Here is a 23,925-nt window from a genome sequence, read left to right on the forward strand (position 1 = left end):
AACCTTTAATTCAGTTACTTAAAATGCTCCGGACAGAGCCCTGTGCATTTCCGATCCCGTCCCTGATGCATTATGGGGCCTCGTTACTTCATGTTCTTACCCCAGTCTGGATCATCTTCATTGTTGCAATAATTTACCCCTTCAGGTAAAGGAAACAGATAGTGGCCACACCCACAATTTTCAAACATCTGAGCTTGGAAACAGGAGCGCAGACAAGCCTGCAAAGAGGGGACAAGAAGCCATTTAGAACTGGGCCATGCTCTCACACTGATCAATGCCTCAAAGAGTGCAGACACCGCTCCCAGATGCCTTCCTACCAGGCTCCCAAAGGGCCTATTCTTCCTGCAATGAAGGGAAGATTCTGGAGACTCATGTTAGGAAAAGCTCATTTAACTCAGGGAGCCAGTTTTGCTGGTTTAACAAGATGAACTGCACTGTGTGACTTGAGGCTGATGGTTCTTACAGGTGGAGTGATAAGCATGATGCAAGGGATTTTTGTCTTTAAACTGCAGGTGTACAAATCAGACCACACTGGCAGACGGTGGAACTGTTTGGTTTACAATTCCCAGCTGTTAAATCTTTGCTTTAGAACTTCAGCTTGCTTTGCACTTTTACTGCTTTGATATCTAGTGATCTCAAAGCTCTTTACCATGGTGAGTAAATGGTAGTAACCCCATTTAACAGGTGGAATAATTGAGTCTCAGAGAGCTTAAGCAGCTTGCCTCCAGTCACACACACAACTGATTATTTAGGGTTGCTGGGGAGTTATATGGGGTTTCCAAACTCAAATAAAAAGTTAAACTAAACCTATGGACCTTGACATTGTTTCTTGGCCTTATATGGCATATTCTTCTTTGATTTATGAACGTAGATGGATAATATTCCTGACTAGGTGCTGGACTCCATTTTTCAAAATCCTTCTAACTTCTATTAAAATGTGAACAATTTAAAAGTTCTTATTACAGAGAGCAGCTCTCAGAAAGCTGAATTTTCTTCTCCACCCATCCACATCCTTCCCTTGAGACAGTCATGGCTGCAGCTTACCCTGTGATTGAGGGCTGCAATGTTCTGATGAGCTTTTCAGTCTCAGCCCATTGTGAAGCAGGATGATGCCCACAAGACATTGGACTGGGATAATTGATGAAGGCGCGAGAGAAGAAAGTGGAGACTAAGAAAAGAGAAAAATCCAACACCTCCAGCTGAATGAAGGGTCATATCTCCCATGCAATAGGAAATGTCTGAGGACTTTACTAGAAATTAGTCATAGAGCAATGGAAACAGGTCCCTTTTGATGACAGGTCTTTAAACGTCCCTTGGGAGATGTGCATTACCGATGGACTGAGGCAAAATTTAGAAACCTTTACGCTAAGTATTATTTATTAAATATTGATGGTGTCATTTAAAGTATCTGCTTAGTTAAACATTTAATACATATTTTATAATGAATGTAAAGGGGTTTAATTAAAACATTTATGTGAAGTTAGAAATGTGAAATGCTGCCTACTCCATCTAGCCCATTGCCCTGCTTGGGATGGGTGTGTTAATTGCCAATCCAGCTGAAAATGACTCAAGCAAAAGGGCTTCTGCTGTTTTCCTTAGAAAGCTGTTCCACAGTAGTCTGACCTTTATCGTTATTAGGAAATATCCCTCAGTTCTCTTGTATCCCACTATGCCTAGTTACAGCCTCTTGGAGTGTTAGAAACAAATGCTATGAAAAGCACAATATAAATGCTAAGCAAACAGTCCCGGTTTCTCTCCCTTCTTTGATTCTGAAGCAAAAGAAAGGCCTGGGGCGAATTTGCATTTCCATATAGTGAAAGCCAAACCTGTACTTTCAATCTCAAAGAATTTATTTCACTTAAGGAAAACAAGATAATGAAAGAACAAGTGAAGCCTCCATGAGAGAGCCACGTTTGTGTGTTTAGTTCCTGTCACAGGCATCAGCAGTTGTGCCTGCCTGTTTCTGCAGAAGGCAGCGTTCTTAGCCGTTTAAAGTTGTAGCACACCTAAGTCAAAAGATAACATTTATACAGCTACGTAGACCAGAGATACCTTTAACCTCCCAATACCTATAAAACAGCAGTAATCCTGCTGTTTCCCGAAATATTGTCCCATCCAGAATTGTGGTAGCTGTTTATGTTGCAATCCACCCAAGACTGTAGTAGTTATTCTAGCCTGATTACCCTCCAATATTCTAGCCGAAGTAGCATGTGAAGTATCCACTGATTATTCAATAATCCCTTCTGAGTTCAAAGCACATCCCTGGTGCACAGGTGTAAGGATTACATTACAACGCCACACCCATTGGCTAGTTAACTCACTGTTCTATAATAAAAGGATTTCAGTCAATCATCAGACACACAAAAATCAATTATCCTCTCAAGACCAACAATGAAATTCTTTCCTTATTGACACTATGTAAATATCACAGTGCTCCTTTGCAGGACACCTGCAAAGGCAAAAATTGGTTTGTGCCTTTTGGTGCTTTATAATGACAAAAGGTCAGTAAAGTGTGGGATTAACAAGCTATATATTGTCCTCTTGTTGATTTAGCTAAGAAATATCAGGAATGTAGAGGCTTGTCATCCCTTTTCCTGTTGGCGACTCTAGAGAGGCCCCAGCTATGGACTGGGAGCTTTCTCAGCCCTTACTTGAGGGATTGGGGCACCCTGAATCTTAAACAAACAAACAAAGATCCTTTTCCCCCAACTGTTTATAAGCTGTGGAAGAAACAGGTGTTATCCAACACAAGTAGAAATATCAAACTGTCCAAATAAAAATTCCCTCCCCACCCCCTCAGGCAGGACTTCTGGGTATCTGTGGAGCCATAATTCTTGTTGTCCGTAGTGTCTTGTAAGAAAAACAGAGCAGAAAAGACCTGAATGTGGGATGTGGTCAAGCTGGATAATTTCTCTTTAAAAAGTGTTTCAAGCCCCCTTTATCCTTCATAAAGAAGCAAAAAGTGTCTCTCACCCATTTCCCCCTTTGCGAGTCACCTTTAACCCACTGGCCATGCCCTAGGGGAGTTCTCACCTTGCCCCGCCTCCAAAGCAATAGCCCCTAGACAGTCTGCGAAAGCAGGAGCAGCACCAATCGTCCCCAGCGTCTCCCTGCCCGCTGAGTCTGCACTGGAGGTTTCTATCTGTGGGCTCTTTTCTGTTGTCTAACAACGACAACGTCTGCAACGCGGGAGGTACAACTTTCATTCGGCATCTCATCCTCTAGCAAACCCGTTTGTTGTCCTATGCACAGCTCCGCCAGGAGGGGTGTCCCCTAATGAAGTCTGACTTTGGGGTCACTGGAAGACAAGCCCCTTTCACTCTCTCTGTAGATAAGGCACAAGGACGTTCAGTTCCTTGAAAGAATCATCGGTTTTCCTATAGGCAGTAGGAGCCCCTGGCAAGGACACCTCCATTCCTCCCACATGGGCGGCAGGTTTGTAGAAATTTTGGTGGTGCCCAGAACCCGCCCCCGCCCAAACTCTGCCTCCCCAAAACTCCGCCCCCCCACCTGCCCAAGGCTCTGGGAGGGATTTTGGGTGGGGGAGGAGGTCTGGGGTGGAGGCTCTGAGAGGGAGTTTAGGGAAGGGAGGGTGCAGGGGTGGGGCTGGGTTTGGGGTGTTGGAGGGGGCTCAGAGCTATGGCAGAGTGGTGGGGTGAGGGGTTCATGATGCAGGAGGGGGCTCAGGGCTCGGGCAGAGGGTTGGGGTGGGGGGGATGAGGGCTCTGGCTGGGGCTGGAGACGAGGGGTTTGGGGTATGAGAGGGGCTCAGGGCTAGGGTAGAGGATTGGGGTGGGGGGGATGAGGGCTCTGGCTGGGACTAGGGATAAGGTGTTTGGGGTGCTGGAGGGGCTCAGGGCTAGAGTAGAGGGTTGAGAGTGTGGTGGGGGGGTGAAAGCTCTGACGGGGGTGTGGGCTCTGGGGTGGGGCAGGGCTGGGGATGAGTTTGGGGTGCAGGCAGGCTGCTCCAGGACAAGGGCCATGCCCTCCCCTCCCCTCCCAGCTACATTTCATGGGAGAGGCCTGATTTCACGGTCTGTGACATGCTTTTCACAGCTGTGAATTTGGTAGGGCCCAATTCCTATGGTAGCTGTAGGGGTAATTTATAGCTACAGAGATTCTGGGCCATTTCTGCTCGGTTTTTGTTCGGCCCTGATAGAGTTGTGCTCAGTGCTGCAGGCCGTGGACACCCAGTGGCCTTCGAGGGGGGTGAATGGCAGATGCAGCGTTTAGGCCGGAACAGGAAGGGACACTTTGAACACTGTGGCTGGAGTAACCCTATTGCTGCCTTTGCTCTGATTTCAGGGTGGCCGGGGGCCTCCCGCAGTGGGGACTCTATTCTGGGACACTCAGCCCCGAGACAGAAACTGGGCAGCACTGTACCGACAAAGCTCACAAGCGCTGCCCGGCTGGACCCTGCTCTCCACCAGCACCAGTGTCCTGAGTTTGTGCTCTGACGTTTTGCAAGGACACGTGTCCCCTAGGGCTCCCAGCCTTCCTAAGGCCCTGGGACCTGCTGCAAATAAACAGCGCTCCGGTACTTTCACCACATTCATTTTGGTTTTGTTCTGGCCAACAGGTTCTCACTGGGTGAGAACATCTCACGTGGAGTCCTTGTCCATCTTGGTATTTCTCTCATTTACAGGCCCTAAAGGCCCTTTGCTTTATCCATTGCTGAGTTTTCCCATTACTTTACTGCTAATGCACTTATTTTGGTACATCACATTTTGTTGCACCCTGCAATTTATCTGGGAACTTCTGCCATTTCCCCTTTACGGTCTGTCCCCTTAATCCATTCAAGTTCACCCAACACTTTGCATGTTCTTCTAAAATACACTCTACTGGAAATCAGTTTGTTCTGTACTCCTTTTCTGTTCTCTCCAGTCCTCTTAACAGCTTTTATCTGGCAGAGACAGACATGCAAGCCTTTGGATGCCTGTCTGAAAGTAAATAAATGAGAGGAAAATTGGAAGGGATCCAATGAAAATGTACAAGTATCAGAGGAGTAGCCGTGTTAGTTTGGATCTGTAAAAAGCGACAAAGAGTCCTGTGGAACCTTATAGACTAACAGACGTATTGGAGCATAATGTATTTGAGGATGCACAGATATTCTAGACTCATGTATAATAATCATCCATGTCACCTGAGCTCCCACAGTCTCTTCCAGGGACCAAAAGCACAACAAAAACATTTTGCTTTTTCAGTTTATAAATTTCTGCTTTGCTTGTAAGTTGCACTTATTGGAATTCTGTGCAACCATAAGGAATGTTGCAAGCGAAACTTGCTAGGCTACCACTTTGCAGAAAGCTACAGAAAAGCAAAAAAATAAAGCTTCCGACTGGATAAAGTGAAAAGAACCATCTCCACCATGTCTTCACTCTGCTCAGCAATCTGTGTAGTAAGATTGAGTGACAGAGAATTACACTGAACTGGATTCTCTGTCTGAGCAATTTAAAAATTCCTAGTGGCTTAATATAACTTTGAATAGATAAATTGTTAGGTTTTGATCCTGCAAACATGCACATGAATTTTCCAACTGACCTCAATGGGAACAGTCATATGTATGAAGTTACGGACATGCATAAGTGTTTGCAAGATTAGGGCTCTCATTTGTGTTTTTAAAACGTGTTTCTTGTGCTTAGTTCATGCTTAATGGTTATTTTAGAGATTCTGATCTCTTATGTTTAACTTTCTTATTCTCTAGAATCGTTCATATAAATTAAGAATTTAAATTGCTTAAAATGTTTTTTAATTAATAATGCCCTTTACCTGTATGGAGTAGGAGGTGTTATATTCGTTATAAAGATTTTTTACAGGGACATCTGACCCATTCATAGTGCAGTCGCTGTAGGGATAACCCATCCGCTCAAGTTCATCCTGAAAGAAAACCAAACCCACCAAATATTTGTATGTTGTAGTCATAGTTCCTTTCTGTCGCATGTTTGTTTGGTGCAAGACCCTTTCAGACACACAGATCCTGCAACTTCCCCGATCTTTGCAGTCCGGGAGAGGCTACAATATCCACAGGTTACAATATTCAAGGAACATCATCTTTAGGAAATATATGGAGCTGAACTGGAATTCTTTGGTGCTCAGGAGGAGCCTGGGGCTTCCTGGATTACACAGCGAGGACCTCCTCAGACCCCGCTGCTCTGTGACCCCATTTGACTGTCTCTTGGGGAGGATTAATGGCAGATCCATGGGTTCCACTCTGTCCCAAACCCCAGGTTCTAGGTTCCGGTGACAACTGCATTATTGCCCACAGACGGGAAGGGGAGGATTGAGTGGAAAGCTGGGATCTATGGTTGTCTTAGCCACAGTCAGTGCATGGCAAAGGCTGACAGAGGCACAGCCAGCAAGACCAGTACCTTATTCATTGAGCATGCAGAAAGAAACATGACACCTGCTGTCTGTATAATTCTAGGAAAACTACGATGATAATGACAATGCTACAATGCTCTTAAGACTAATGACAGGGTGAGTCAGCACATGTAACATTCTGGTAACTGCACCTTAGTGAAAAGCAGGGGGCAAGGAAGAGCTGCTCTGCCCCAAAGACGCCATCCAGTTACCTTAACTGCAGTGTTAAATGTAACTGGACTCGCTTAGCCCTGCAGCTGCTGACACATGGAGGGAAGAGGCAACAATTACCTAAGCTGCGGCTTTTGGCTTCGATAAAGCCGTTTTCCAGATAAGTTGCATTCAATCTTTCATAAACAATGTTCCAAGCCATAGCTAGTAGAGAACTTGACTCTTTTGGCTTGAGCCAGTTCAGCCAAGATTGAAAACAAACTTGGCTGCTGTCCCATCAGATACCAGGAGTATTGTTCTCCGATGGTTTGTTCTGATGAAATGTCACACATACCACTAATACGCCGATAGAGGTTTCTGTCCCAGACATGGCATAGATGCCCTGGTCTTTAAGAAACGGGAAACTCTTCTGCTCATGCAGCATAAGCCTGGCCCCAGCAGTAGATGTGAGGTAGGGAATGTAGTCTTGTTGGCTGATGTCCAGAATTAACTTCAGCCCTGTGGGCACCAAACACAATATTCAAAAACCCAAACCATGAAGTGCAGCATTTATATATAAACACGACTGTTTAGAGGAACTCTCTTACTATGCAGGGAAATCCCTCTCTGCTGAGAGAGGAGAACAGACCCTTCAGCCTTACACTGACCATCGTTACACTTGTTCATGCTTTGAAAAGGACTCTTGCACTTAGCCAATGTGTGGGAAGGAAACACCTGATTCTGTGGGTGTTTTCCCAAGTATTCAGCTGAGATGCACTTTTCTTAAAGTCATCCCATTATTCCATGTTATATCCTTTGCCGTTCCATATGTAATCCATATCCCTCTTTGGGGTTTACCCCCTTTCTAATCCTGGCAGTCAGTTATCATTTCCCTATCCATCCCCTGTGCCCCCAAGAACTCATTCATAAGAACGTAACAGCCATACATGGTCAGACCAAGGGTCCATCTAGTCCAGTGTCCTGTCTGCCGACACTGGCCAATGCCAGGTGCCCCAGAGGGAATGAACAGAACAGACAGTCGTCAAGTGATTCCATCCCCTGTCGTAGCCCTAGAAGATACCATAAATTGGCCTCTTCTTAACCTGTAAGAGAATTTGTTTGCTGCAGATGAAACATTTCCCAGCCCTCCTGTTTCCTTTGTTCCTTGGGGTTTTAGTGCTTACCAAACTCTGCTCCCGGGTTGGAAGAAATCAGGGCTTCCTCATCCATTCCCCAGTTAAAGATGTAGCAGTTGCCATGGTCAGGATGATAGATCTGGGTGAAATTTCTGTAAGAATCGTGCACAATAAGGTGTGACCCTCTACGGTGGTAAAAGAATGGGACTAATTGATCACACGTTTTGATATCCTGTAGTTATGCCAGGGATGTACAGTTAGCTTGTTTATTTGCCGCACACACAAATACAACAGTTTCTTTTGGGATGCGATGCTCAGTTTTTAAGTGGCATCGTTTCAGCCAAATTGCTCTACTGAAAAATAGCAGCAGCAGCAGCAGCTCTTTGTGGGACTTCAGAGGGACTTGAAATTTTTTTTCCCATTAATTTCAATGGCAAGATTTCGTTTTTTCCTATTGAATTTGACAGTGTCGCAGACTCATTGTCCCATAGAAATCCCTCCTACGTCTGAGACAAGCGTGGTGCTGGCTGGCAAAGGGAGCAATACACTAGGTGCTAGATCAGAGCTTCAGGTAGGTGGAGGTACAGTGTCTGTAATGGTGTGAATTCTCTCAGTGCTCTTCACTTATGGGACCCTAAAGCCTGTGACTGGTGTCATCAATATGTTGTACTTAGCCCAAAACCCAAACAGAATTTAGACTCTGGTAGTCAAGGGCCTTGTCAGTACAGTATTTTCCAGTATCAGTGGAGGCAGACTGGGAGAAGGGGACGTCACACATTTAAACACAGAACTAAAATGCAGGTGTTTCCTCTGGGAATGGAACAAACTGCGCAGGAGATGCTGTGACTTGAGCCTCAGTTGTGCCTAAGGTGCATCCAGTATCTCTAGAAGCACAGCCGCTGTGAGCCCGCAGCACGGGGGGAGCCAGGGCGCATCTCCTCTGGGCAGGTTAGCGCCACTGGCCGTGCTTGCATCAGGGGAGCACCAGGTCTGACCCGGCGCAGAGAGAGGGAAAGGCTTCTTGTAGCACTACCCCCTTGCTCACCTGGGCAGGGTATAGACACAGAGCCGGCATCTCAGAGGTACATGCTGTACTGTGACGGAAAGGAGCCTGCCTGTGATTTTCTATTGAATGCTACAGCGTGACGTAAGTGTGGCACACCCAAATAACTGCCTGGCTTAGGGCTGTGATAACTGACTTGCCCCTAGGGCTGTGATAACTGACTTGCCCAGTTTGGATAAATACCCAACTGTTTGTTTATTGGTAATTCCTGTACAGAGCAGTACTGTGGGAAGGGCTCGTTACAGCCTAGGCTAGAATCCTACTCAGTTCTGCAGATACAAAGGGTTTGTCAGTCACAAGGCGTGATGAGGGAAGAAGTGTATTATCCAGCAACCTGTTAGGAAAACGTGTGTAACCGAGGGCTTGCGTTTGCTTGAGACCAATACACCGGGCCACATGCTGCGCTCTAGGGTTAGTTATTCAGACAAACTCTCCCAGGAGCCAGTTGGGCTCCGAAGGTGCTAGGCGCCTCTGAAAGTCAGGTCGCTTATTTATGTGCTCGGCTTTAGGGTGTGAAGTTTAAAGATTGGCCTTAGTTCCTTGTCCGTGGTCATGAGGAGTCAGTGACAGAGCTGGGATTGGGACTCTTCTGATCCCCTGTCCTGGGCTCATATCACCAGACACACCAGTCGCGGGCCAGAGAGAAGGGATGACTGGACGATTAAAAGTTGCTGAGCTGAGCAGAGCACCTCTCGGAGGTCTCCTGGCACCAAGGGAAGTTAGTACATTCTCAGACACAGATGGGCAAGTACATCTGTCATGTGCATTGGCACAGTCTCTCCTCTGTTAGCAGGTGGAGCCCCCACTTTTGTCAATATAGGTTCCACTCTGAGAGCACGTGGAGGATAACAATGAGCGATGGAAGACTGCAGAGCGGACATTTGGTGCCCAAGCACCTTGCAGAGTAGCGGCTCTCACGAACTCCACTGATACCCAAATCGTAATCAGCAGCCTTGGGAATATGTCCAGGGCAACTGGCTTTGTTGCTGACAGGAAGAAACAGTGACAATGCCCAGGCTCTCTACCTGGTACACAGACACACTGGCATTGTTCTATATTGGGACACTCGGTACAAATAAGACCGTGACAGAAGAGTAATAAAGTCTCTGTGCTTATGTTAGTTCCAAATCATCCAAAATGATCCTCCACCAGTAACCACAGGTGCATTTTCAGTGACTCAGTCTGTACAGCTGGAAGACGGAAGATGAGAAATGGCTACGGGTCTAATCCTGCAGCTGTGAAGAGCACATAGTTCCCACTCATGTGCAGGGGAGCTTGGAGTAGTGCTGATATTAACTAATCCATAACCACCCTGCAGCCCACGGACATGTCGGCTCTTTTGCTCCTTAGGGTCATTTCTATTGATTGACGTGGATATTACACATAATAGAAATATTACAACTAATATTTGCCAGCAAATTCCTTTGCAATGCTCCTGTTCAGAATTAAATTGATCTCAGTTACCCACACTTTACCAGCTAAGCCGTAAGTGTTCGCTTCTCAGTATGCCAATCTATACATGGAACTAAAGTGAGAGCACTATCAGATTTCACCAGTAGGGTTTTTCTAATTGTGTGTTGGAGCCTGTGGACAAGAATGAGACACTATAAGCAGGGAAAGTGAACAAACTCAGATCAAATAAAGACCCACCTGAACCTGCTTCTAGAACTCAAACCAACCCCACCCTGAGAATATTTTACTCTGCCACTGCAGCTGGGAAAATCCTGCAGGATACATTGCTCTAGTGTTAACTAGGGAGCATTGGCAATCTCATGATTCACTGAGAAAAGCTTAAGAAAAGCAGCCACTCCCTGAGCTGCTGAAGCCTATCGCAGTAGCTTTGTCCATCACTAATTACCAGTCAGGCGAATGGTCTTTGAGGTTGAAGTTTTTGAATTGAGGTGGATTTTTTTAAATTAAAAAATATTCTGCCATAAAGCTGATTATATGCATTGTTTCCCCTGCTGCACTTCACTCTTGTTGTGAAATCGACTCAAGTAGAGACTCTCCACTAGCTGGGATCTCAGAGGCAGAGCTGCAGCATGAACTGAGGTGTCTTTTTTCTTTTTTAAAATAACTAACTACTTTGGCTGGAGGCTTTAACAGGGACTGGTTACAATTTAAACCAAGTGAGATCCAGTAACACTCCAAATGGGGAAGCTGCGATGGTTAATACCTAGTTCAAGTTTAGGCCATTTCATAATTTGGTTTGAGATTCTGTTTTGAGATCCCTGCTCCATTCAGGCTAACAAGCACCCAGCAACACTGGATGGATAAAAGCCGAATTGCAATTCACTGCTGTAAGGAGTGAGACGTGTGTGCTGTTTCTGTTACAGATTAATATAGACTTCTAGCTAAACATTTTTCTTTGCCTTTTACGGACTTGATTCTGTACAATGAAAATATTTAGGAAGACAATAAAAAGAGCAGGAATCACACATTCGTGTGAGGCCCTGGCTTGTATGTGATTTAATAATTCGTAGTAGTGTAATTATTCCTATTTCCACAGCATCTAGGAGTCTCCATCATGGACCAGGACCCATTGTGCTCAGCACTGTACAGACACAGAAGAAAGTGGTCCCTGCTCTGAAGAGCTTCAGACTTCTTTTGCCCTGTATAGTTTCAAGCGACCCTGAGAGTAAGTAGAAGTTCGGTGGGTTCCACGTACCTGTAGCTGCAGGGCTCTGCCCCGTACAGACATGCTAGGATCATGTCCTCTGGCTGGTAGCCCATCCTGATCCTCTCTTGCAGCGGGACTTTGGCGAGGATGCTAGTGGACTGTAGAATGTACCATTCTGTCACCGCTTGGGCTGCGCTGGTGAAGTTCCAGTAGATGCACTGGGGAGTGTCCATGTGGTGGCACTGAAGACACATGGAGTTAGATTTTAATGTGTAACTAACGGACAACCAGCAGGCAGCTGGCCTTGTGTTCAGAGGGCCGGGATAACCTATGGGCTGGAGTAGCGACTGTGGCCCTCAGCATCCACAGGGTATTGGGGTCACAGCATATGGCCACCCCCCAGCCCACTCCATCACCACTGCCCGCATGGGCATTTGCATGGCTGGCATGGAGGCCCTTTCTGCAGAGCAAGGAGCTCTAAGTGCAGCTCTGCCCATGGTCCCCAGGGCAGGGCTTCAGTGGACTGGTGCATCTAACACTGACCTTCACCCCACAGGTGAATTTCACCTTGGAATGGGTTGCACCTAACTCAGTTACCGTGTGGCCCTGCTACTGTGCACTAAAAGATCCCCAGTGCGCTCCTCCCATGGGGTGGATAGCGGTGTACTAAGGAGCTTTCCGGGTGCGGGAGCAGAGTCCAAGCAGTGTGTGCAGCACACTAGCACGAGAGAGATTTACACGCCAGCTTGTTGTGTACTAACTGTTCATCCACACAAGCCCTGACTGTTTGATCCTGGTGGGGACCCTCAGAATCCCTAATGAATGACTGCAGCCAGCGTCCCGGGTGTGTCGCCTGGGGCAGGATCAGGCCCAAAAGATTAGAAGTGAAACAAACTGGTTCTGTGCTGGTGTGATTAAAAAATCTCAAACCCAGCAGCCCCCCAGTACACCGGCGAGTCCTATGGAACAACCCTCTTGAGATGCACCAGCCTGACGGAGCAGCCCCCAGCCATGCACCGAGTGTGTCCATGTGCGGGAAATCATTTGACATGGGGTCAGTGTTCAGTTCCAGCCAGCTCTAAACGGAGAGAAAATGGCTGGAAATGATGCACTGAGCTGTGCCAGGGCCCCTTTGTGAGCCAGCCCGGACCACACGATGCAGCTTTTCAAGAGAGAAACCTGGTGGAGAAACAAAATCCAGAGGCCCCATTTGAAGCCTCTCTCAGATGGAGAGAGCCCTGCGATGGGGTGTTCACCCCGCACTTGTCCTGAAAGGGTTAGTGAAGACTAAGCGGGGGGGTGGGGGAGGGCTCATGAACCCAAGAAGCCACAGCTGAGGGGAATCAGGTGACTAAGCAATCCCCTGACTGAGGGAGGGAGCCCAGCTGAGGAGGAATGAACTGAGCTGGGACTATAAAGGCAGGAAATTGGAAGCATAAGGGGCGGCTGCTGGGAAGTCTGCAGTTGCTCCCTGGGAGAAGGGAGGTGCGTTTTGGCTGGCAAACCTGGGAGCCAGGAACATAGGACAGGACTCATGGAAAAATCTAGAAGGGAACGGACCTTGACAGCTGGCAAGAGGGTCCCAAAGCTGGTACCCACAGTAGAGGGCAGGCCTGGGTTCCCTGCCAGCCACAGAGGAAGTGGCACTCTGAGGCAGCGAATGGGAAGACTGCCTAGGACTGCTGGCGAGGAAAGACTTTGATATCCCAGAAGAGGAACACACGTATAGTGACCTGGCCAGAGGGCTGAGTCACGAAGAGGCAGTAGCAGCTTGTGGAGCTCAGACCCAGAGGCGGACAGATGGCGTGTAATGGTGGGAAGCGGCGGTGACCCTGTGAGCTATTCCCCGGAACGACCAGGAGGTGCCACCTTAGCGGTGAGTGGAGCCCCCATCACAAGCCCTATCTGCCTTGCTCCCAGGGTCTAACTCTATTTATTCTCTGTACTATCATAGCACCCAGGAGCCCCGGTCTTCAACCGGGACCCTGGTGTGCTAGTGCTGTCCAGAAACAGAACAAAAAGACAATCCCTGCTCCAAGCAGCTCACAATGTAACGTGTCCTCAAGCGAAGTGCAGAGCATGTCCACAGGGAGCCATAAACCTCCACTTACCAGCTTCACTGCCACTTTGTGTTTCTTCGCTTCTGACGTCACGTTGGACAGGGCGGGAGAGGAATTGTTGGGTTGGGTTCCTGAGCCACTTTGGTTGGTCTCAAAGAGATCGATAATGATGGGATGGTCTGGGTCACTTTCATCAATCAGAACCAAGGGGATTTGGTTCCAGAGCTTCAGGTCTAACCTCTGAGAAACAGTCTCACTGGAGTTTAGTGGGGGAGCTGAGATTGCGTCCCCGTGCTTGGACTGCAGGATCCTTTCCAGGGCTGCCTCAGTGAGCTCATCCAACTCTTTCAATAGATGCCTCACCTTGGAGTATCTGAAGGACAAAGAGCAGTTAGCAGTTGCTGGGAAGGTGGCAGTGGCTTGCAGTAGATTGAATTTCTATAGGGAACATGGGCCTTAGGTAGCTTCATAAAGAGTTACTGAAAAATGAATGCAGTCCATGTTCGAAGTGTGATCTATGCTAGAATGTGTATCCTGCCTGCCAGACCCTGGAGCAAGAACCAGATATAAAATTAGTGAGGCGATAAACAATCAGTGTTTTACTGATGACTTGCTGTGTTTACAGAAATAATGTCATTATCTTTCAAATAACTCATGTTTCTGGGTCAGCAGTGGGCTAACATACCCAGGAGCCACTCTAGAAGGAGAAGATACAAAAATCAACCCACTCATTGTGGGTCTGCTCTGAGTTTTGGGAGACAGACTGAGATGTACTTTACACGTAGGGCCATGCCTCTGCTCGGTCATAGTGATGTAAATTTAAAGTATGTCCAGTGAAGTCATTGGACTGCCTGATTTCACAGGAGTTACTCTGAATTTACATTGGAGTAACTGAGAGCAGATATTGGCTTTTCGTGGCACCCAGATAATGGGGTTGGGTTGCAGAAAGTGTTTTCATTCATTTCTTTTGTTTTCATTGGTTTAAGGGCTTGCTGAATGATAATGCACACTTTCAGAAATCCCGTATCTTTGCAATTTGAGATGGAAAAGATTTATAGTGCTAGGCCCTGGAAATGTCCCTGAGCAAGTCAGCTTCACACTTGGTGCAGACAGGGGACTCACTTGTAGGGGCTGGCATTGCAGACTGTGACTGCTGGGAACTTCATGGTCTTAAACCCTATAGAGAGAGATGAACTGACACTGTAGGAGAGATATGTGTCAATGAGGATCCCCCATTGCCAGAAGACGAGAGATGCGAAGAGCAGAGTCAGGAAAAACCAGATGACTTTTTTCTTTGGCCCCTCTCGGATGATGCGCTTGGGTCCATGCGTGTTGGTGTTATCGCAGTACCAGACCAGCAGCTCTTTGTATGTGTATCCCGGCCCCTTCTGGAGACGGTGCAGCACTCTAATGAAATACCTTTTAAAGTTCATTGTAATGCCTGTGAACATGCAGGGGAAACAGAACTGGTTAGTCTTAGGCAGCAGGATTTAAATTACTTGCTGTATTCTGCTTGTAGGAGTCCTTCACATGGGAAGCTACCCAGCAGGTGCCTTCAGCCTGTCTCTGGTAGCTCTCCAGGTGGGTTTCACAGATCACAGGGTAGCGAGCTCACCTATGCCCTAGCGGTTGTGGTCTGTGTTGCCAGGAGGGAAATGTGAATGAGAGTCTCAGCCTCTCACTACCTGTGTTGAAAGATACCTCTCAGCCTCCCACTGTCCCACTCCAGAGCTGGGCCTCCTCCAGCAATACTGAAAATCCTTCCCACCTAGACATGGGTAACGGAAACCATGCAGTTATTGAAAGGCAGGTCATACCTGCAAACCCATTCTGAGCCTATTACAGCCTACACTGTGTAAGGGACCTAGGGTGACCAGACAGTAAATGTGAAAAATCGGGGCGGGGGGGGGGGGGGCGGGTAATAGGCACCAATATAAGAAAAAGACCCAAAAATCAGGACTGTCCCTATAAAATCGGGACTGTCCCTATAAAGTGGTCCCTTTAGGATGACCAGGTTTTGTCTCAAAGAACCATCATTCATGGCGCTATATGAACATTAATATATGCTACTACTGTAGACCAACCTTAGTCTTAAATCGTTATCGGCTCTAGTCTGTTTAAACTGCATAACTCTGAACTGGTTTAGAACAGCAATTAGGCTAACTCAGCTCAACTCTCAGTGTAGAAGGGACCTAAAGGGATTTGCCTTGAAATGACTGGGGAAGAAGTATTACCAGCTCCTTGGGCATCAGGTGTGTCCACCTCCCGAAAGGGGAGTAGGAAAGAGGGATTTGGACACAAGTGTCCTTTTTCAAGACTAAAAATATCAAAGTAGAGAGGGGTGCCTGCGAGAGAAGGGACAGTAGGTTTATTTATTTTTTTCAGATTCCTTTGTTTTAAGATAGTATCAGTACATTTTGTGCTGCTGATGTGAAGGATGCTGCATATTTTGCATTGGTATTGTGAGTACATGGTACATTTTATGCTGCTATTGTAAGTCGAGAATGCATGTTACTAAATCTTTATATCCCGGAGCAGAATTTCACAACAAAAGAGAGATCTAGCTAAGTAGAAAATCATTCAGAGGTTTAAAATGTAGAACATCAGGATTGAAGACCCATGTTAAATATGGTATGAAGCATACTGGGAACAGTAATACTGAAGGTGTAAAACTAGAAACGTTTCAATATTCAGAAGAAAGAACAAATTCTGCTTTTATGCAATGTTACTCTTACTAAATGTAATCCCATGTAGATAAAATATCAAAGGAAAGTTGCTGTACAGGTTGCTGGGGTGTAGGCCAGGCACTCAGATCTCTTTACATCTCTAGAATGGGAAGGCAATGCAGGCTGATTTCATTCGGTTAGATGGTCTTTTTCTCTTGGGCCTATTTGGTGAGATGACTGCATCAGTCTGAAACCTTACCTAGCCGAGCCGAGGAACTGGATAGTAACTGTGTACTCACACAGGCTCAGCTGTTTATGGGAGTGGGTGAGGACACCTTCCAAATCTGGCCTAGATTACAAGTGCAATGAGTTTGATAAAGATTGAAAATGATTCACTGACTTTGTGACGTCTCACAGCGTCATGCTGAGCGGCAGTCAAACTCCATCTGTCTCCAGTTACTCACAGCCCCATGATCCTTTGCCATGCCCCAACAGCTCCTCATCACCCAAGATCAAATGTCATGAGACCCAGATTACCTCTTCCCTAAGGAAAACCCATGCGAAGGAGCTCTGGAGGGGAGGAACCCTCCGCCCCATCCCCAGCACTATCTCATTCCAGAGATTTCCTAGGATTGTTCTGTCAGGGACAGGGCTTAGACTCTTTCCTCCTGGGAACAGGAAGAAGTTTTGTCCCCACGCCCAGCAGATTTCATGGAATCTGCAAAGGGGACCTGGGGCCCCAGCCCTCTGCCTCCCTGACAGCATGACTCCAATGACGTTACAATACCAAGGAAGGACTCTCCGAGCCCCCCGCTGTCAAGAGTTTCTTCAGCATGAAGGGGGCCTTCAGGTTCGAATAATTTCCCACTGGCTTTTGTGCAGCTGTGTGGTGAGGATGAGGGTGAGCAATAGGCACTTTTCCTGCCTATCTCTTCTACTTTCCAGACATGGATGCCTGACCCTGCAGAAGACCTCTGCGGGGGTTGGGGTGCTGCAGAAGCAATGACTCTTCGCTGCATCCCAACTCACCCCTGTGGAAGACAGAAGAGGTCCAAGCAGAAGGTCCGCTCTGAGCAGGCAATTCCAGAGAATTAAACAAGCCTGTAGCACAGAGAAAGGCTGGAGGTTTACTACATGTGGCCTTTTCACCTCAGCTGTCCTGCCACCAGTTAGACATCTGCTTGCTAAATCCCAGATCAGGAAACCCCTTGTCTCACAAACTGGCATAACCAAAATACACTGGAAGCCAGAGAGATTGGCAAAAGCAAACTAGTAAATATTTCCCCATCTTTTAAAAAATCCATTAAAAGATTTAGATTGATTAGATTAAAATTAAAACACACCTGAATTCCACTGGGTAATTTCCAACTTTGATAATAGAATCATAGATTAGGGCTAGAAGAGACTGCAGGAGGTCATCTAGTCCAACCCACTGCTCAAAGCAGGACCAATCCCAACTAAATCATCCCAGCCAGGGCTTTGTCAAGCCGGGCCTTAAAAACCTCTAAGGAAGGAGATTCCACCACCTCCCTAGGTAACCCATTCCAGTGCTTCACCCACTCCTAGTGAAATAGTGTTTCCTAATATCCAACCTAGACCTCCCCCACTGCAACTTGAGACCATTGCTCCTTGTTCTGACATCTGCCACCACTGAGAACAGCCGAGCTCCATCCTCTTTGGAACCCCCCTTCAGGTAGTTGAAAGCAGCTATCAAATCCGACCTCACTCTTCTCTTCTGCAGACTAAATAAGTACAGTTCCCTCAGTCTCTCCTCGTAAGTCATGTGCCCTGGCCCCCGATCATTTTTGCTGCCCTCTGCTGGACTCTCTCCAATTTGTCCACATCCTTTCTGTAGTGGGGGGACCAAAACTGGACGCAATACTCCAGATGTGGCCTCACCTGTGTCAAATAGAGTGGAATAATTACTTCCCTCGATCTGCTGGCAATGCTCCTACTGATGCAGCCCAATATGCCACTGGCCTTCTTGGCAACAAGGGCACACTGCTGACTCATATCCAGCTTCTCATCCACTGTAATCCCTAGGTCCTTTTCTGCAGAACTGCCGCTTAGCCAGTCAGTCCCCAGCCTGAGCAGTGCATGGGATTCTTCCGTCCTAAGTGCAGAACTCTGCACTTGTCCTTGTTGAACCTCATCAGATTTCTTTTGGCCCAATCCTCCAGTTTGTCTAGGTCACTCTGGACCCTATCCCGACCCTCCACTGTATCTACCTCTTCCCCCCAGCTTAGTGTCACCTGTGAACTTGCTGAGGGTGCAGTCCATCCCATCATCCAGATCATTAATGAAGATGTTGAACAGGACTGACTCCTGAGGCACTCTGCTTGATACCAGCTGCCAACTATAGACATTGAGCTGTTGAGCCCAACGATCTAGCCAGCTTTCTGTCCACCTTATAGTTCATTCATCCCATCCATACTTGATAGACCAGACTAGCTGCATGCCCTGGGATCTGCGTTCGCTCCGCTGTTTATTCACTCTTCTCACTGACCAAATAAGAATTTGAAATTGAGAGGTGCTGAGTCTGGTCTTGTTTCAGTTCTAAAAATCTACCACTGAAGGGGATCCTGAGCTCACACAGACCTGTGTATCAATGGCTCATTTACTTGAGGGGCTCGGCTTTATGGGGAAGTTGCCTGACCCCAATTGTGTCTGATAATTTTGAGATTCAAATGTTACCCTGAAATGAACATACACACAATCGTCCTCCCTCCTGGCTGCTTGATGGGAGATTCCCCTTCTCCTTCCCCCACATTCACGGTCCTTTCTCCCTCCTGATCTGTGCCCCACTCACATTCTCCTCTGTGCCCCACCAGAGTCTCCCAACTCCCACCTGCCCCCCTCAGCCTCCCACCCTTCGAATTCTTCTTTGCCCCCTATTCCTTGCTGCACCTTACTGCATCCTAACCCCACGGGTTCCTCTGCCCCCTTCAGTCTTCCCTGGTGCCCCATTCCTCTTTCCTACAGCCACCCTCCTTATTCTACTAGATTGTGCTGGCCCCCTTCATGTGCCCTTTGCAGCAGCCTCCCTCCCCAGTCTCCCTCCCTGCCCCCCCGTGACCTGCTTCTCCCACTGTCCCTCCTTGTCCCACTGCTGTTCATCAACTCCTACAGCATCCCTCTCGCTGCCTCCTGACAGCGCAAAGGAGGGGCCATTTTTATTAAGCCCAATCTGGCATTAGTCCAATTGGAAACAATGGGAGGTAGCATCCATCTTTGCTAAGGGCAGCCTCATTGCTGCCTGCAAAGGCTATTTTAATTGAGGACAGTTTTGTGGCTTCACCTCATTAAGAATAGAGTTGGCAACCATTTTGAAAAAGGGCAAAGCTTTGCAAGTTTGCTCCTAATTATCCCCAGAAGCTTTAAAAAAGAAAAACCCACACGGCAACTCTGCTACTTTCTCGTGTGCGTGCACTGATGGGAAATGCATTCTGCTGGCCACCTATTTGGCATAGCTCACTGAGATAACTGTTACTGTAAGAGGGGTCATGGATTCCTTTCAATGCATTCTCCCTGTTCAAGTAACTTGTACATTCCTGGCCAGATATTTTCACTCCCCTTCTGCCGTGGTTAAAATGTATCCACAGCCCTTCCTCTAACCCTCCTCCCACTATAGCCCATCAAACCAGCAGTGAGGCTACCATAAAGTTATTGCAGCCTACACCGAACATTTTAGCTAGTCCTCTTTGTGCGATGGAACTTTCCTCTTTCAGGTCTCAGTGGAAGAAGCTGGTTGGAGTCCTTTCAGCACAACTCCAGCAGAGCTATGCCACCAGAGAGAACAACAGGAGTTAGTGTGGAGTCGTCTCTGTGCAGAGAGCAGATCTGGGGGGGATGGGGATTAAATCTTCTGCTTTGGTGTTGGGTCCATGTGGGGACAAATCTCTCCCCGTCCCCAACACACTCTTCTCAAGTGAAAACCTTGGGAGGACACACAACAGAGTTTCTTCTCCCAAACCCCTCCTGTGAGTATTTCCTGGGAGGGTGCAATCAGACACACTGAACTAAGACCCAGGATTCAGACAGTTCCATCCAGAAAGGAATAATGCTCTGAACTCTGAAAATAAATCGTAAAGAGGGCTCTAAGAACAGATCAAATTACAACTCAACCCCTTGTTAGCTCACTTCGACTAGAACGTGAGCTACTCCATTCCTGCTGGACACACAGTGATTGCCCATCACATGGATAACGTGTTCACAGCTCTGCAGGATATGGGAATAACAACATTTTCAAATTAGGGAAGCAAATTACAGTTTATATAAACCAGAAAGCTTTGCACAACAAGTGGGAACGTTTTCAGGGTTTCACAGAGTCATTTACCCAATCAGGTGGCTAATAGTTTGGTCTAGATGCCCATGGCTTGGCCAAACTATATTCAAATGTTCCTTCTCCCTCACATCTTTGGTTTGGCAGTTTTGTTCACTCAGTGCCTGAACTTGTTCTCACCTTGTTCTTTCCATTAACAACATGAGATTGGCGAGACACTAAGATATTTTCTTTCTATTGTGAAAGTTAGGTCAACATCTGACTGGGAACTGTCAGAGACCCAACCTCTTTCCACTAAGGCACTAGTAATATTTGGTTACTACTGAACAGGACTGGATCAAGAACCAGTGACCTGGGTGAACAGCAGGTTCCTTATTGCCAATCATCCTAGTCAGCCAGGATCATGGCACAGACTTCTGAGCTCAGGTGCTTTTCAAAAATGTTCTGAGTAATCTGAAATTGCAGATACACTCAGGAAAATCACTGTTCATTAATTAGCCTTTCACTTTACTGCCCAGACAGACAACATTCATAATTCATAACACATGCATAAACTCTACTATTACAATACCATAAAGCTTATGTTTCTTATATCCGGGATTGAAGGGTTTCCTCTTGTTTCTCTTCAAGCAAATGCTCCCCAGAAGTTTCATAACAAACATTGTATTCTCTTTAGAATAAACCACAATGTTTCTATAGTCTTCTGAATATTTAAACCTTTTCATTTACAAAATGACAATCAGTTATAATACAGCATATGTACACCATTGAATCCTTATCTTTTTCAGATTAAAACCCCGAAAGTGTTTACTTATATTTCTTTGTTCACAATTTTGCAGCAGTCATTACACACACTATCTTGAATGTATTTGTATTTATCCATCTAACAAACGGCCATTTTAAAAGTGACTTTGGAGCTCATATTTCCAGTACTTTCAGCACCCTTTCGTATTCTCTTGCAACGAGTTGTTTTCACAGAATTAGCCATCAGACCCTAGATTCAGATGACTGATTTTATAATGTTTTCCTTTTATTTAAAACCTTGTCAAGTAGTTCAAACACAACATCTAATTGTTTGTTTACTTACCCTAATGTTTTTCAGTATTTTCTAAATATTAAATTAAAACTTTCTTTGGGATTCATTTCCATTACATTACACTAGTTACAACCCCACAAGAAGCAGAAAAATAACTACTAGTATAAACAAAACCAGCTAATCTGCCCAGGTTTGTTTTATTGCTCAACCTAAGGACGCTATCTTGCAACTCCTATTCACACGAGACATCCCACTGATGTCAAATGACGTGCTTGCCTGAGAACTATTCATGTGAGTAAACTTTTGCAGGGTTGGAGCATCCATGAAGAGAAAAAACAAACAGCATAAAAGGTGAAAATGAAATGAGAATTCTATATTCATACTTTGAGACATTATTAATAGAGGATTTTTAATTAGGACTAATCTTGACCATGGCCCTTTAAAGATTTTAACACAATTGACATTTCTAAATCCATCTGAGGAGACATGCCCTGGTTCTGGACATGGGAAGTGCCCTGAATTGGCTCCAGCCTAGAGTTAGGCTCTGCCCACGTCTGCTGTGACTTCAATAACAATTTTGAGGAAATCTGCCCATCTTTGCAGAACCACTGGTGCACCTCTGCTGGTGACAGAAGTGGTGGGAGAGCTACTGGAGGCAAGGCAGAGGCATTTTTATCTCCTATAATTAAGACCTGCTCTGAGCTGAGCTGGATGGCATGGTGGTGAAAGGGCTCTGAGGAGGAAGTCATAATTCCCAGCTTGAGTAGCCATCAAGAGAAGTGTAGCAGCAGGAGGGCTGGCTGGCCAAGTACACACCTACCATCTCAGAGGGGATCACAGGGTAGCTGCTTGCACCGTCGAGATGACATGGCTATTTTAGCATGGCTGCACCAACGCTGATCAAGCTGGCATGTCCACTTGAGCAGGTAAGTACATTGTCCGGTTTCAGTGTAGACATACCCTAAAGCTCCCACCAATGGAGCGGAACAGGTAGAGTAATACAAGGGTGGGGAAACCTCCTCTCTACCTCCACTAAAAAACGCTGTGTAGACCAGGCTACTAGAGATTACTGTTTATCCAAATCATTTTTTAAAACTATTTACGTGGGAGGTTAAATCCTTGCCAGGTAAATATCCAAAACAAAATAATCATAACAGCTGTTATTTCAAGAGATTTTATACAGGAATATAGTCGTCAGATCTTTCTATAGTCAAATCAGTCTGAATCCCATTTTACAACCCATTTGCAATGATGGGGTTTATGTGCACTAGGCCTAAACGCTGGTCTACAGGAGCTTTTTAAACACGATTGTGAAATACTTAACCCTGCCCATGTTGACCAGGAAAGAAGATTAGCCTAAACTGGTTTTGAACAGTGTTTAAAACTGTTCATAAAAAGTTTTATCCCCAGTGCAGAGGGAGTCAGTCCTTACCTGCATGAGTTTAACATAACCTGCCTTCGCTTTATCACTTTATAACATAGTAGTGGGGACTCAGATTCTAAGAAACAAATCCCACAGGAGGCAAACAGGCTTTTTACCCTGTGCACACTGATTTCAATGACCCTGCTCAAAGATTTAAAATTAAGCATGTGTCTAAAAGCTTTGCTGGATCAGGGCTAAAGTGGTCAGCATCTTACAGGACTGAACACTAAGCTGGATATTCCCTCCCCCACCTCGGGGCTCTAAAAAAACCCAAAAAACCCGACACATTTGAACAATGTTCTGCCCAGTGCTGGCAGCACAACAGACTGGTTAACAAACACCATTTTCAAGGGATTTTCTAATGTGGCAGGAGGCCAAGAGCCAAGCTCCCTCCCTCTGGCCGGAGTAAGGGTGGCTTTCCAAGGGCAAAGCTGGATGAGAAAAGGAAAAGTTGCACTTTAACACACACAAATGGTCACTTTTCCAGAAGGAAAGTAACCCTACATTTGTTTTTAACCTTTCCAACAACTTTAACACATTTCCTTACCTTAATTTCTACAAGCTTTTTTTCTAAGATGAAATCTTACTTTTCCCTTATTCCTGCAGCCGGGTCGGGCCAGGGTAGCTTGCTACAGGTCTGCAGTCACGCCTGCAATCCTTGAGACAGATCCTTGTGCTCACTTGAGCTGAATGTTGGAGGAGTTCAAGGGGCTCATGTTTTCTAAAGGGGTACGTCAACGGCTTCTCTGGGAACCCCTCAGGCTGCCCGGCTCTCCCCTTAGCTAGGATGTACCATGTAGTGCAAAGCACATAGGTGATGAGTGAGAAACTGGCACCTACCCACCACTATTGCACAGATAAATTTACTAACCCCACCCTGAATCAGGGAACATAGCAGCACAATACTCTTCCCCTCCCCCGCCCCACATCCAAATGGAGGGTAGGGTTGAGAACGTGAAGGTGGCAGGAGCCAGACAGAACTCCGCAGTCAGGATACGGCAGTAGCAGATGAATACAGGGAAATGCATGTATTTGTCCCTGCTACTTCCCCTAGATCACACTGTTTACAAAACTGCAGCATGCAGCAATAGCTGCAGCCATGTGGGAAACTTTATGATGCCCCATTGCT

General features: G+C 46.4%; 1 protein-coding gene across 1 annotated transcript in view; it reads right to left on the minus strand.

Moving 5' to 3' along the window:
* SCNN1B (sodium channel epithelial 1 subunit beta) overlaps nt 1-23,925 on the minus strand; it is a 39,310-nt gene that overhangs the window by 9,852 nt on the left and 5,533 nt on the right. The window contains exons 2-8 of the mRNA XM_039493135.1: nt 14,512-14,830; nt 13,441-13,762; nt 11,378-11,571; nt 7,695-7,798; nt 6,866-7,029; nt 5,770-5,877; nt 101-218 (exon numbers count right to left, since the gene is read on the minus strand). Coding sequence (XP_039349069.1) covers nt 101-218; nt 5,770-5,877; nt 6,866-7,029; nt 7,695-7,798; nt 11,378-11,571; nt 13,441-13,762; nt 14,512-14,822 — 1,321 coding nt within the window. The 5' untranslated portion in view covers nt 14,823-14,830. The remainder of the gene's footprint in view (nt 1-100; nt 219-5,769; nt 5,878-6,865; nt 7,030-7,694; nt 7,799-11,377; nt 11,572-13,440; nt 13,763-14,511; nt 14,831-23,925) is intronic.

The sequence above is a fragment of the Mauremys reevesii genome, linkage group 10 (assembly GCF_016161935.1).
Source record: "Mauremys reevesii isolate NIE-2019 linkage group 10, ASM1616193v1, whole genome shotgun sequence".
Classification (NCBI taxonomy): Eukaryota; Metazoa; Chordata; order Testudines; family Geoemydidae; genus Mauremys; species Mauremys reevesii.